This window comes from Eulemur rufifrons, chromosome 6 (assembly GCF_041146395.1).
Source record: "Eulemur rufifrons isolate Redbay chromosome 6, OSU_ERuf_1, whole genome shotgun sequence".
Lineage (NCBI taxonomy): Eukaryota > Metazoa > Chordata > Mammalia > Primates > Lemuridae > Eulemur > Eulemur rufifrons.
The window spans coordinates 58,105,784-58,121,440 of record NC_090988.1 but is presented as its reverse complement, the minus strand read 5'-3'; the positions used below and the strand labels follow the sequence as shown (position 1 = coordinate 58,121,440).

Below are 15,657 nucleotides of genomic sequence, written 5' to 3'. Positions count from 1 at the left end.
GAACCACTAAAACAAGGCCCTTGACTGGAAATTCCCAAAGCCCCTGAAAAGTAAGCAAATTATAACTTTTATTCTTTTTGTTGTCCTTATTGATTGCTGTCTGTACTTCTGACCAGCTGTCATTGGATATAGGTCCATAAGGTGGTCCTAGATGCAGTTGATTCAGTGGAAAGAATCCATGTTCCACCTATCCAGAATAAGCTCTCAAGGTTGAGAGTTAGGGTAGAATTTTATCTGATGCAAGATGCTGGAGCTTTCTTTATGAGTTGAGCCCTAGTGGAGTAAGCTCTCCTGTGCTGCTAGATGACTAGGGATCAGAATGCTGCCATCACGTGAGAAAGGGGCCATTCCTCAGTAAGGAGGAACTACTGTTCCCAGAGATGAGCTCTACAGGAGCTCAGAGCAGCTGTGTGAGCATATTTTTCTCTTATGCAGATGTGTAATTTCCAGGTTTCAAAAAAAACCAAAAAAAAATTTTCATAATTTTGTTTTTTGAGTGAACTTACTTTTCTGACATGAATTAGAAATTGAGAGACAACAGGAGAGAGCTGTTGCTGAAGCAATATGGTTGCAGAAGCTGTCTGTTCCCTACGACTCAATATGAATATACCACAGGTGACAAAGAAATGGTGTTTCCAAGAGAAGGAGCCTTTGGGTTGATAGGCTCCATGGACCTATTCTAAATCAAGATTAATCATGAGATAAATTAATTTGTTCTGTGATTTGAGATTTAAATGATATCTACACGCCTCCTCCCTGATTTTACCACAGTAAGAAATAAAAATGCAAACATAGCTTTTTAGATCACTTAAGGCTCTATTTCTTTAACAAGAAATCTAAATTAAAGAATTTCTTATATCTCTTACAATTCCCTTGTTAGACATACAATTATTTATATTAATATTTAAAAGTATATAAACATATATGGGTATATAATTAAAATGAGCTAAATAAATGACCAGCACCCTTATAAATTGGAATCTTATATATCTTAGAATCAGTGAATATTATAAATATTTTATACTATCCGGGTCAAGTTTTGAAGTGTCATATTGTTTTGCTATATTCTTAGTTATTAACAGTGATTATATTATCCTTAATGTTAACTTAGTTTCCAAACTTATTTATTGGTTTTTAACCTTGGAATGATATTTTAAAAATTAGTAAGCAATTTATATTTATGTAAAGATTTCTAGAAGTTATATTTAAAAAAAAAATAAATTATATTCTTACCACACAATTTGTTAACCCATTTTTTCTTCACACTATTCAAAGTAAGAAAGCAAAATCAATATTGTCTTATATTCCATATTATTTCTGTTTAAAAAGTTAAAGTTTAAACCTTTTAATTATATTTCATTTAAACCTATGGTCCCCATCCCCTGGGCCACTGACCGGTACTGGTCGGTGGCCTGTTAAGGACCAGGCAACACAGCAGAGGGTGAGCTGCCCAGACAAGCAAAGCTTCACCTGTATTTACAGCCACTCCCCATCACTCATGTCACCACATAAGCTCCGCCTCCTGTCAGTTCAGTGGAGGCATGAGATTCTCACAGGAGCTCATAGTAAACTGCACATGAGAGGGATCTAGGTTGCACGCTCCTTATGAGAATCTAACGCCTGATGATCTGAGGTGGAGCTGAGGCAGTGATGCTAGCACTGGGGAGCGGCTGCAAATACAGATTATCATTAGCAGAGAGGTCTGACTGCACAATAAATGTAATGCACTCGAATCATCCCAAAACCATCCCCACCCCTGTCCATAGAAAAAATTTCTTCTATGAAACCGGTCTCTGGTGCCAAAAAGGTTGGGGACTGCTGATTTAAACCTTATTTTGTATGATTATGAAGCCATGTATACACCCATATCAAAGTTTATTAAAGTTAATGAATAAAAGAAATGTTTTGTAATGGAGAAGAGAGGGCTTGGTTTAGTTTCAACTCAAGCTTCTGCTCACTGGGTAATCTGTCCAGGTGGTAGAACTTCTGATTTTAAAGCGTGTACTCTCACTTCTCCAAATCTGGTCATACTTATGACTCATTATGCACTTCATGATTGTAAATAACTGTAATAAATCATGAGAGTTCCTCACTCCCAGAGAAGCAAAACTTTCTAATGGTTCATACCCTATATTTACCTGTAACGTAATATGTTACTCTAGTTGATGACACAGACGAGGCTGTGGATATTTGCCATTCTCAGTCATGTTCCTCTTATCTAACTATTTTAGATTCTCCCTTCTGGAATACTAGTCCTCTAATTCAAAATCTTTGAAGATGAAGAGAGTGTTTTGCATTTATACCATTTTGGCCCCTGTCAAGTGGCTTTTGGTGGAATGAACAGTCACTCCCTTACCTTGTTTGTAAAGCCATAATGGCAGAGCACACACCAACTAAGAAGAGATTCTGGGCACAATTAGGAATTACTGATATACTCCAAGGTTTCTGTTTTCTGTTTTTTCCCCCTACTTGCTCAGAATATTTTAAGAGCTAACCTGTTACCAGGCCCACAATGTGGAAAAAGTTATCGAGACGAGGAGAGTAGATCTTCCCGCGCTTCTTGAGGGGGAACCTCTAATAAATACTAAGTGAAACATTCCTATGAAAATTAGTGATTGTGTGTACCTTTTCAGTATGCTCATGTACATGGGGCTGAAATGAGTCTCTTGGCAATTTAAAGTTTTTAAAAATATTTTATTTGCAAATTTGCTAAGTTCTTATAGGAACTGGGATATTTTGCAAGGCAGACTGGCAAAGACATACTTTCTCTACCCACGTTATCTAGAATCAGGGAGAGTAAAACATCAAAATGCAATTCAGAAAAGTTCAGCTCAGCATGATCTATGCACAAGTCAGACTAAGGAAGATATTCATACTGTCACGGCTCTTAAAATATGAGCTCTAAAGCAAACAGAAAGCTGGAAGTTTCCACATGTGAAATGTTAACAGGAGGCCTACAAGATCAATGGTCACTCCCCAGTGGCCATCTACACTGGGAGAACATTCAGTCCTACATAATGCAGCATTAGATTATTATGAACCTCTGGGGACTTCTGCCAAAGCATTTTATTCACTGGTCCAAGGATCCCTATGAGTTGACCCACACAGATAGTTTCCTTCTTGAAAGCCTGGTAACTGGGCCTATATTAAGATTTATTGGTGGAAGACATTATTCAAACCTCAGCTAAAAAGGAGGGATTTTGCCAAATCCTGCTGAACTGTCAAGTACTAAGGCTTTTTTCTCTTAGATCCACAGCTCCCACTGTAAGAAAACATCTTTTCCTCCATTTAACAGCTTTTTGCTACTAATATGTATTATTTTTAGACATAGGAACCAGTGACATACTTCTCACTTGGGTTCCAGACAAGAGGTGCAGGTTACAGAAAACTCCTCATAATGTCTTAACACTACTACCCATCTGGTAAAACCTCCAACTCTGACATGGCCTACTGGCAACTGAACTCAAGTCATGTTCAAGAATTATCCAACTTTCCAGATATGCTATAAGTGAATTCCATCTTGTAAAAACTAATAGGAGTTTTTAAAAATTCAAAGAAGGTCCTATTTCAGATTTCACTTATTATTTCTATACCTAGAGTATAATTTGCTCCCCACAAATACAGACCTACCTTGGCCCTTCATGCATCACTCGCCTAGAACTGAGCCCAGGGATTATAAAAACTTCCAATGTAAAACTTACTGTAATGATTTTTGTTTGTTTTAGTTTTGCCAACATATTTAATTGCCTTTTATTAGAAAATGAGATCTTTCTTAAAACCTATTACATGATGTGGAGACCAAGTACAATTGCTACTCCTTTCACATTCATAGAGAAAGAAAAATCAGCCAAAGGGTCACCACTAAGATCAATAGTGTGTGATGGCGAGCAAGTGCCTTGACAGTTGACAGCTGCCACACTGTTCTTTCTCAACTTTCTGGGCTGGTCACTGAGCTGCAGTTATAAATTGAGGACTCACTATGAAAAATCAAGGAAAACAGAGACTGCCCCAGCACTGTCCCTGGTTACCATTAGTGCCTTCTTTTCTAAGAGAGCTCAAAGATACAATGACTCTATTTCAGCACTGAAATATGAAAAGTGTTAAATGTTTATAAATTCTGGCTCTTCTCTTATTTCCCCCTCCCCCAGATTTAGGAGATAGAGACACAGAACCACACAATGAGAACTCTTCAGTGGGGGCATGGCAGGAGTGAGAAGTCCCACCAGGAGGAAATCAGCCTGATTCTTCTGATCCCTGCTGCTCCTTATAACAAAAGTAGATTCAAGCTAGCCCTGTGAACAGCAAGGCCAGGCTGTAAGAGTCTATTTGGACAGACAGAGGTCTCAATTATCATAAAAACCTCAAGACTTACCTCAGTTTCTGTAGTTTACACTCTGGGTATTTCAAGACTTCGCATAGTGAGTTGACTCCATTATCCCCTACATCACTCCCTTTCAGGTCGAGATGCAGCAGATTCTGGTTGTGAATCAAACAACTAGAGATATCCTGACAACCATTTACAGGGAAAGTGACAGATCTCAACCTTTGGAAGAAAAACATGCAGGAGGAATTACAAAATCATCTCTGTCCCTGGTTACAGCATCCCATTTTTTTCTAATCTAATTCTTAGATACTGTATGAATATTCTTTTATCTTATTCTCATCTCTTATCCCACTCTGGGTTTCTCATATTCCAGGTCAGATCATAAATCTGAGTTTCAGGACATTACTTAGAAAAACAATAGGCTTACAAGTTTGATTTCCATTTACATCCTGACAACTGACACTCCAGACTTTTTTTTTAACCTTCAAGGAAAATAAGGTGATAACATCATGAATACAGAAAAGGAGCCTCTTAACTCTTCATCCCAGAAATAACCACCAAAAATTACCCAGGGCTATTCCACATATGCAATAACAACATTAATTCACAATATTTAAATAATCAATTCACAATATTAAATAATCAATTATTTGATGTGCATCAAAAGCAAAACACGTTGCAAAATGTGCCCTGTCACCTTGTCGACTCTGTTAGGTATAAAGAGGTAGCCAAAGCAAAACACGAAGTAGGTTACATCTTGCCAATTTTATTTCCTATTTTCTATCGCCTAACTCAATGTTAGATATATCTGATTCTTCTAGAGTGCCTCTGCTAGTCCCCAGTGCCCACTGTGCGTACACTGCTCATTAACTGTTCAAAACCTCCCTTTGTAATACAACCTCCCCTCCATTCTGCCCACCACTCACCCTCCACCCTTACTCCTCCCACCCCTAGTCAAGCACACTCAAGAAAATAAAGATTTTACCCATATAGCACGCTAACATTTCTCATCTAGTAAAAATGCCTAAGTCACTCAGTAAATATAAACTGAAAGCACAATCTCACTTGTTAGGGAAGAGGGACCAGAGTAAGTCTACACTAAGGGAGCAAAGACTGAGAATAGTCATCGTGGTATCATCCCCCAAGGGACCCCTGTATTCTGAAAGAGGAAGCCATATAACCCAAAAGGCAGCGCCGGCTATTGTGAGGATCTGGATTAGTGACATCCAGTAAAGGGACAATGTAGGGAAGATATTTAGAGATGAGTGAAAAGGACTTCCAGGAACCCCTTAATCATAACACATATCCAATTGCCTCACCACATCTCTATGCAAGACCAGACCTACTTGAGTCACTAAAAACACAGAATCTGAGGAAAACATTTGGTGAGAAGCCTGACCCCCCTCCAAAAAAAAGAACATCTATTTTCAGTGCTAATGGAAACAAAGATCTATCATTTATTCAGCATTCAGCACCAAATGAACCTTGGGCTCATTGACAGGCCAAAAATACAGAGGAAAGTAGGATCCTTTCCAGCTCTTAGGAGAGCCAACAGACAAGAGGGTAAGAGACATATAAACAAGCAAATTCTAAAAACTGATAGAGTATCCAGAATCAAATTATGATAAAATAAAATTTGGAAAAGACAAATCACAGCAAATGTTGGCAAGGATGAGGAGCAGTTGGAACTACTGCTGATGGGACAATATAATGGTACAAGCACTTTGGCAAACAGTTTGGTGATATCTTAAGAAGTTAAACATGCATCTGTGAACTAGTAATTCCATTCCCAGGTATTAGCCCAAAAGATGAAAACATATGTCTTAAAAAGAGACTTGTAAAGAATAATCATAGTGGCCATATTCATAATAGCTAAAAATAGGAAAAAACCTAGGAGTCTATTACAAAAAAAATGAATAAACAAATTGTAGTATATTCATTCACACAACAGAATACTAATCAGCAATAAAAAAACTATTGAAATGTGCAACATGAATAAATTTTAGGAAACATTTTGTTGAGCAAAAGAAGATGTATACAAAAAAATGCATACTATATGAATCATTCTAAATGATTGCCAAGAAGAGAAAGCTGACTCATGGTTACAGATTAGAAAATGATTGCCTCTGCCACTGGATGGGGTGAGAGGACTGAACAGGAAGGGGTACAAGGAAACTTTCCGAGGTGATGGAAGTATTTTCTATCTTGTTTTGGGTGTTGGTTATATAGGTGTTTATACCTTTCAAAACTCAGCAAACATTTAATATCTGTGCATTTTATTAAGTGTAAATTATTCCTTAATAGAAAAGAATTAAGAAACAATAGTAGTTCCAGAACATGTCTTTGAATGTGCTTTGTTGACCTGCCTAAAATGTCTCAGCTGTGTGCTCTTCTTCATCCAGAAAATTCCTAGTCAAGCCTGAAAAACCCATGTCTTCAGCTACTACATTCTGTAGAATCTTTCCCAAAACAAGTTAGTAAAGCTCCCACGTCCCCAGACGTTTCCATCACTCATGTCCTTCAAGTATTTCACACAATGGATCTTAAGTATTTGTTTACTATTGGCTTCCCCTAACAAGTAGGAGTAGAAGGCGAGACAAAGAAACAAATGGGAATAACTCTATTAAATTTTTTCAAGTCAGACTTACAGTAGTTTTTGCAGTTTACACTTTGGGTGCCTTATATCTTGACAAAAGATCTTCATTGCCAATTTATCAAGGTAGCTATGACTCAGGTCCAATTCTGTCAAGTATTCATTTGTGTGAAGCACAGAACAGAGATCTTGCCAGCAATGAGTAATGTGATCACCATCCCTTTGCCTAAATAATTGAAAAAAGAAAAGACCAGTGAATCTATTTCAGCCCAGGCAACTATGAGAAGATGCTATGGGGTAAAAGTAAGTGTACTTTGAAAGAGCATCCGATGCAGCCCTAGTGTGGGCACAATCTACCAAGAAGTCTTCCTCTGAGCTCACCAGAGGCTTTATGTGCCCGATAGCCCCCTCACCTCCTATCCACTCCCTCAACATACACAAAATAAAAACCAGAGAGGCTTCACTTTGGAGGGAGAGATTCAGGAGGGACAAAGGAGAAGACTTCAAATACATGAAGAGCCAATATCAAGAAGAAAAATACGACATGACCACACACACACAAAAAAGCTTAACATTAGCAGGTAGACATTAGGTATGATAAACTAAGAACCACAGACTTGAGCCCCAGGTCTACTACTTACTAGCTATGTTATTTTAAGCAAGTCATATCAATTCTATGAGATCCTAAATTTTCTTCATCTTTAAAATGGAAATGTCATCTCCCTTCACAGGGTTTTGTGGACTTAATAGTCAATTTTAGTGGGAACACAAAAGCACTTTTTAAACTTTAAAATATTGGATGATTTAATTATTAGGTATATTATCAATAGGCTCATTATAAATATTAATAAAGAGTAATAAGGAATAAAATTGAAGATAGCCTAGTGGTTATAAGCATAAGCTTATCCCAAGTCAGCTCTCCCACTCACTAAAATCACTCACTAGGTGATTCTAGCAAATTTATTAACTGATGTAAGCCTCAGCTTCATCATCTTGAAACGTGAAGATAATAGCATCTATTCCTTAGAATTACTGTGAAGGTTCAGTAAGGCAATCTATAGGAAATGCTTAGAAAATGTTTCATGTTGCAAGTGTTCCTAACAATTAATCACTATTATATATATTAAAATATATGAAAGTCTAGTGTGTTGCCTTATACATAACAGCTACCCAATAAATACTGGTTCCTGTACCTTAAATTGGAATGAATGACATTGAAGAGTGGTGGTAACACTTGAGGTCTTAAATTTGTGCAAACAAGATAATAAATCATTCACTCAAATATTTAAGTGCTTTATGTGCAAATACTATTGATAAAATGACAAGACAGAGATCCTGCCCTTGTAAAGTTTACAATGTAGTTATATGGTAGAAGAAACTGAGGTCACCTACACTGTCTCTTTTAAGACACTGGGTTTTAAGACTCCTTTTTAATTTTAGCAGCAATGCCAACTCTAGTATTTGACTCTACAACAAAGGTGAGGGAAGCTAGCAGGAGAATTGTCAATCTAGTGGCCAGAATACCTTTCTAACATTTATTAATAGCCATGAAAGATATTCTAATGCTCTGGGTTCAAGCACATCTTTTTAAAATATAACTCTGAAGTCCGAATTAAGAAAACTGACTAAATATTACTTACAACCCCCCAGTGAGGATAAAAGTCATAGCATCTTACCCATAATGTCTACTCCTACAGTTCAGAGAGAAATGAAATGTATTCTAAGAGTGGCACTTCTGCAGTTCTATGTGGTGGCAATGAGAAAGCCTGGATAAAGCTAGCAAACCAAGGACATACAATCAGATGTGCCACCTTAGTTAAGTTATAAGCCTTCTTGGTGCCTCAGTTTTTTCCATAATAAAAATGGAAATGACAACATCTACCTCTTAGGACTTTTAGAAGACGAAATGACTTCAAGGACTTAGACTGTCAGGTATGTGGCAAGAAGTCAGCAAATGTTAGCTATTACTTGATGTGTGTTTGAATCAAGAACAGTGTACTTACTTTCTAGGTAAACCTCTCTCTCAGTTCTGTAATCTTAAAATTAAATTAAGTTATGGTTACCACCAGGGATAAAATGGATAATATGTTAAATACCCAGTTTGCTAGAACTTAGTTAGCTTTTAATAAATTTTAGTTAAATCTTAAGACTAATTCCATAGTTCATTTTTTTCCCTGCATTTATTAATAGGTGAGTTAGAAAAGGCAACTTGAGGAAGGAGATAGGGCAGAATAATATACATAAAACACTGAAGGTTCATCTCTTCTTTTAAAAATATTCATTCAGCACCGATTTCTTACTAACCTCTTTCTGTCTCCAGTTAGGCATTAAAGGGCTGATACCTTTCATAAACTACAACACATAGGTTGACCTATGTCCAGGCAAAGGGGAAGGTGAGCTAGGTCAGTAAAGTACAGAGAAATATAGCACAGATAGATGATAGTACCCCAGGTTCAGCAAGACAGCTCCAGTCCCATATTCTTCTGGAGGACATTATTTTTAGAAATTAAATACACTTACTATAATAGATGCAAGTTTGTGCTGCACCATATTCTTTTTTTTTTTTTTTTTTGAGACAGAGTCTCGCTCTGTTGCCCAGGCTAGAGTGAGTGCCGTGGCATCAGCCTAGCTCACAGCAGCCTCAAACTCCTGGGCTTAAACGATCCTACTGCCTCAGCCTCCCGAGTAGCTGGGACTACAGGCATGTGCCACCATGCCCGGCTAATTTTTTTTATATACGTATTTTAGTTGGCCAGATAATTTCTTTCTATTTTTAGTAGAGATGGGGTCTCGTTCTTGCTCAGGCTGGTCTCAAACTCCTGAGCTCAAATAATCCACCCGCCTCGGCCTCCCAGAGTGCTAGGTAGGATTACAGGCGTGAGCCACCACGCCCGGGCACATTCTTCTCTAAGAACTGAAGCACTCATTCCCCTTAGTTGCTGGGAGGGTTAAAGTTGTTGAGAATGTTGACAGCTGAGAGGTCTCAGCCTAGTTCCTTTCCTGGAATTGCCTTCAGGCCAAGAAAGCCACGTCAGGGAAGTTTTTGTCCATTTTTCACCAGTAGCCTCTACTGGTCAATAAAGGGTTTAAAAGCCTAGCCTCCCTGCCTCAAGATGGAGCAACTCTGAAGAGTTATACTGACTCTGGGACCTCAGCTAAACAACTCTTCCCTCTGACAAAATCTACTTCCTTCACTTCCCCACAGGGCACTTCCAGGGAACTAACATACTTACCAAGTTTCAGCTGGGAGGCTTGTGTTTAACATCTTCTCAAATACCACAGTTACAGACAGTTTGACGGTCCGCAAACGTTGACAGTGCTTAACACAGAACGAAGATACAAACAAATGGGTTTTTCCACAAATGTTAATGACAACCTTTGGGAAATACCTCATTGCCTGGCTTATAAATGCTTCATCTTGAGTCTCACAGAGAGAGTGAAACAACTCAAGAAATTCCAGCTGTGATGGAGAATATTCACTGTTTCCTAATACTTCCATACACTGAAGTAACTTTGATTTTATCTTCAGTGACATTTTACAGTTTAAAGTTTTCTCCAGTTCTCTTACTCGATCTTCATTCAAAAGGCCAAACAAAAAGTACTTCATCTGTGTCAAATGGGAGTCTTCATAACTTTTGCTTTCAAGTAACAGCTTCACATCTTCAAAAGGCTGGAAAGAATGGCCCCCAGCTTCCCAGTTGTCTTTCAACATATAGAACATAGCTGCCAAAAACTCCTGAACATGTAGGTGAGTGAACAGATAGGAGTTTTCATACTCTACGTCCCTTTGAAGAATATTCACGTCCAGAAAAATTGAGACATCAGATTTAGTTAACCCATGCCTTCTGAGATCTTCCCTGTAAAATACGTATGTCATAGTCCATATTCCTTTGGCAGCCAAGTAGCACAGGCTACTGAGTTGGGCTTGGCTGGGCAGGCTAGGAGAGTGTTCATCTACCAGTGTGAACAAGCTAGAGATGTAGCAGGTAAACAGAGCCGTGGCCGTCTGGCAGGTCAATGTGACATCACCACCCTTCTCCAGTTGCTGCTTCAGACAGGTACAAACGACCCAGCACACTAGAGGGACTTGACACATGCTAAAAAGCATCTCATTGTTTCTTAGTGAACTGAACGCTTTCATGGCCAACTTCTCGTCTTCAAAAAATTGGTAAATATACTCCTTTCTTGCATTCTCAGACATTCCTCGTAGTTCTACATAACGGTAGTGACTCTTCAACAAAGGCTTTAGTCTCTCAGAGGCTGTGAGTCTTATTGTCACCAATAGGGACGACTCAGGGAGCATCACTTTTCTCAGCAAACTACTCATGAGGAAGGACACTGGGTGTTCCTGGGTCCAGTCTTCACACAGCGCAAACTCAGGTTCCTCAAAAGCAAAGTTCAGTTCATCAAAACTATCAATAATAAAGAGGAGGCTACTTGGCTGGGACATGGCCGTCTCAATGGGGCTTTCTGTGCTAGGCCAGTCCGTTGATATCAACTGAGCAAAGCTGCTCTCTTTCAGCTGGTTGATTTCTTTCCCGTTAAGATAAAAAACATAGGCAAACCTCTGCTGGTAGAGATTGCCCTCTGCCCAATCTAACATTGCCTTTCTCACCAAGGTTGTTTTCCCAACTCCAGCAGCTCCCTGAAGCACCACCATCTGTGGCTGCTCACCAGTTCTGACATCCACATCGAACAAATGTTCTAAAAATTTTCGATTTTCCTGAGTAATTTCCCGATGCTCAGGTTTTCCAAGCAAAGAGCTCTTATCCAATAGCATGCAAAATTTTTCCTTTATTTGAATTCTGTATTCTGTTCTGTCATCTAAGTCAGTAAGAATGGAGCAGGGAAAAAAAAAAACAACAAAGACACACATGATCAAAACAAATTCTATAAATCAAACAGAAATATTGCTGTAGATTTAAAACCTGCATCAGAAGTTGTAAAAAAAAAAAAAAAAAAAAAAAAAAACCAAAAAATACAGAAAAACAAATTTGCAATGGAAAATAAAAGTTAAATTTGCTCTAGAAATATTTTCTTTGTACTTATCTTCCACAAAGAAAAAAAAGATGACAGATGTGATGAACAGAGTTGTTATCCAGATTTAAAAAAAAAAAAGTGAAGAACAGAAGCAACAATTAACAATAGAGAGGACTCCGAGACAGACCTGAATTTACAGATCAAAATAATCTACTTTATACAAGTAAAAAGTTAATAGAAATGAACATTGAGATATAGCCTAAAGAATATTTGAAGAAAAAAAAAATCCTTAGGATCCAAGCAGAAAGAAAATATGGTTCATCTTTACCTGGTTAAGTCTGATTCCTCCTTTAGATCTCCATTTAAATGACACCATCTCAGGGAAGCCTTCTCTGAACCCCAATGCTAGAATAGTTCTCCCTTTCATATATTCTCAAAACACAGTATATTTTTCATTCACGGTGCATATCACAAGCTGTAATTTATTACTTATTAAAGAAATGATGCACTTGGTTAGAGTATATCTATAGTTCATCATTGCATGCCCAGTGTTGAACACATCTCCTTGCACAAAAGTACCAACAAATATATTTGAATAAAAAAATGAAATAATACAACCATACAATTGAACACTACGCAACTTTTGAATAAAACAAGGTACCACTATATTTACTGATATCCAAAAAGTAGCCTATAACATAACAGAAAAAGAAATCAAGTTTCAGGGAAATGTGTACAATATAATCCTGTCCTAGAAAAAAATGAACTTTACATGTCTCAAAATCTATAGGATATGCATCAAAATGTTAATGCTGGTTGTTTCTAAATAGCAGGACTGGGGATGGAGAATAGGGAGAGTGAGAAACTCATTTTATATGCTTTTACTATACTTGAATCTTTAAAAAAATAAATTTTTTTGCTTATGTGAAGTTTAAAAACAAAGATATAACATAAATAAACCAACACATGATAGCCAAAAAATTTTGAAGGAAAAAAAATAATGATTGGCAAGGCAGGGAGGAGGGGCATACTATTTACCGAAACCTAAAACTCATTGTGAAACTATAATAATTCAAACAGTGTGGTGCTGGTACAGAGAGAGGAGGATCAGTAATTAATTGCTGTACTTATTTTCTAGTTTGTACTTACTGTATCTTCCAAAATTTCTATAATAAGTACAGTTTAATTTTATCATAAATTGCCAAGGAATAAATTGCAGACATTTAATTAGCTGTGTGCAAATATTTGCACATGAGGGAAATAGCTATTAGGTTTGAAGTAATAATAAAATGGAAACTAATAGCCATTAGTTTACTCTCATACCACAAAAATAAACTTCCTTATTGAATCAGACATTAAGGTCAGAGTGGGAGGTTATATTCAAGGTCTTTAAATACTTTTATTTATCAGTGCTTAAAATGAAGCAAGTTCTCAATTATATCTTGAATGAAATAATATGGCCTGTTAGAAAGCAGTATAACTGAGTTAATAATAAAGGTTTCTCACCTGATCCAGTTTTCTTTCTACTGTAATTACATTTATAGAAACTGAAATTAAACTTTTTAGAATTCAAAACAAAGTGGGGGAAAGGGAAATGAAATGAAGACTGAGAAGACCTGGTTCTAGATTTTATATGGAATAGTTGTTCTCCACTCCTGGAACTTAATTACAGCACCATCTCTAAAGGAAGGGACTAAATCTGTTAACCTAAGGTCCCTGCCAACTCAGGGAGTGTTTAGTCCATAAAACACAAACATGAATATACCTTTGTGCATCAGATTGTCAACTTTTGACCAGGCATTTCCAAATACCGCTCTCTTGAGGCCCTGAATTAACAAGATTGTGACTCTGGCCAGAGAGCCAATTTGTTGACTCTTTTTGAATAGCATTCAGGGAATAGGTGGGGTATTAGAAGAAGTTAACAAGAGTTGAAGAGATAAACCAACCCCCACCCCCTCCCTGCCGCCATCCTGCTTCCAAAGTTCAAATGTCTCCCAAGTCTGACGGAAATCCTACCTACTCACCCAGCTCTGCCTCCTGATCTCCCTGTGCCTCTCTGGCCTTGGCATCCTCTGGTCTCGTGCTCTGAGCTGTCCCTGCAACAGGTTCCAACAAGATCATGAGATTTACTAAAAATAAGGACAGCCTGGTGATGGCCAGAACAGGGGCCAGCATTCTCCTCAGTGGTCAAGTTCTGTGACCATGTGGATTTAAGGAAACTAGAGCCAACAGAGCTTCAGACTCTACCAGCTTCACTGAGGGGAGAAATAGTGTGGTACAAACAACACTGAAGTAGGAGACCTCTTGCCTTCCCTTCAACCACCTAATAACTCTAGGGCAAATGGTGCAACGTAAGCCTCAGTTTCTGCTGACCTCAAAGAGATATGGTGAGGCTCAAAGGAGACAATGGAGATATATATATATATATATATATAGCTGGAAAGCTTGTAGATCAGTAACGAATTTTAAATGTCTATAATATTTCATACCTTAGAATGACTAAAGATACTGGCTTGGCTTATGTCCTTTAATAATTTTTAGCTCATTTCTCATATTTCAGCAATTACATTAAGTCATACTTGAGATTCGTCAAAGTTTCACCTGACTTATGACTTTATTTGTAGTTTAGGCAAATAAATGTACTAGATTGAACAATTCTTATCATTCAATTCCTTTGATCATTTTGATTGGTACAAGATGGATGAACTGCCGCCAGTTAATTGCTCCTTAGGGAGCAACGCTGAGTAACAGTACTCAAAACCCTCCTCCCTCTTTAGCGTTCCTCAAATGATCCAACGAGCTCCCCATACACAAGACCACCATGGAGCTTGTGTCCCACAGAATGATTTAATCCCTAAGTCCCACTTATAGAATCATGCGCCAATGGGCTCCAGGAAACATTTCCTTCTGCCTACCCCCATATTTTCCCCTAGCATCACTCACAGTTGATTTCTGCTTTTGCTCTCTTACACAGATCTGTCCGGTTCATCTTGCCAAAGATTTTGAGAGTCATACTCCAGGCCTGCTCTCCTGGATAATATTGCTTCATCAAGTTAGCCAGATCCTCCCGCCTGGCCTTCTTCACTTGACTCCAGGGTATTAGGCAGCGCCCAGGTTCCATGGTCTCCTTCAGGAATGATTTGAATTTATTTAATTCCTCTTTGTTTAGCTCCTCCAAATACAACAGCAGCCCAAAATCAGAAAAGAAGGAAGACGACAATGAATCTGTCATCTTGTCCGTAGATCAGTATTCAGGCATCAGTGGGGAAAAATAAAAAAGTACATGGAATAAATCGGACATATGGAAAAGATTAGAAAATGAAATGCCTATAAAATAGATTAATTCAACCAATATTTGTTGAAGCCCACTATCTTAGGCTCATGTACTTAGTATCCTATGTAACACATTTCTTTCACAAAAAGTCCCTGTAATATAGACAACTGTACTGTATATTTCTTCCACCTTCCCAGGATGCATTCCCAGTCCCACCACTTACGAGCTATAAAAAATAAAGAAAGGCAATTCATCTCTCTGAACCTCAGTTTACTCCTCTGCAAAATGAGGATATCAGAGCCAACCTCAGAGGACTGTGGTATGGACCAAATGAAGTAGGGTTCATATATTACCTGGCAGAGAACAGGCTTCTACTAAGTATTGGTAGATTTCCTCATCCCCTCTCTCCCAGCAACCAGTACTTTATATCTCAGCCTATAAAACATTTTCACTACCACCAACACATTATTACTGTTGAAGCACATG

At 38.0% G+C, this 15,657-nt stretch overlaps 1 protein-coding gene across 2 annotated transcripts in view; it reads right to left on the bottom strand.

Moving 5' to 3' along the window:
• Window positions 1–15,157, bottom strand: part of NLRP14 (NLR family pyrin domain containing 14) — a 31,734-nt gene extending 16,577 nt beyond the window's left edge. Inside the window, exons 1-5 of one of the 2 annotated variants that reach the window (XM_069469494.1) lie at window positions 14,841–15,157; window positions 13,914–13,993; window positions 10,151–11,734; window positions 6,973–7,137; window positions 4,373–4,543 (exon numbers count right to left, since the gene is read on the bottom strand). In XM_069469494.1, coding sequence (XP_069325595.1) covers window positions 4,373–4,543; window positions 6,973–7,137; window positions 10,151–11,734; window positions 13,914–13,966 — 1,973 coding nt within the window. In that variant the 5' untranslated portion in view covers window positions 13,967–13,993; window positions 14,841–15,157. Of the gene's footprint in view, window positions 1–4,372; window positions 4,544–6,972; window positions 7,138–10,150; window positions 11,742–13,913; window positions 13,994–14,840 lie in introns of both variants that reach the window. The other variant, XM_069469493.1, reaches the window with a different exon arrangement.
• Between the last annotated feature and the right edge of the window lie 500 nt (window positions 15,158–15,657).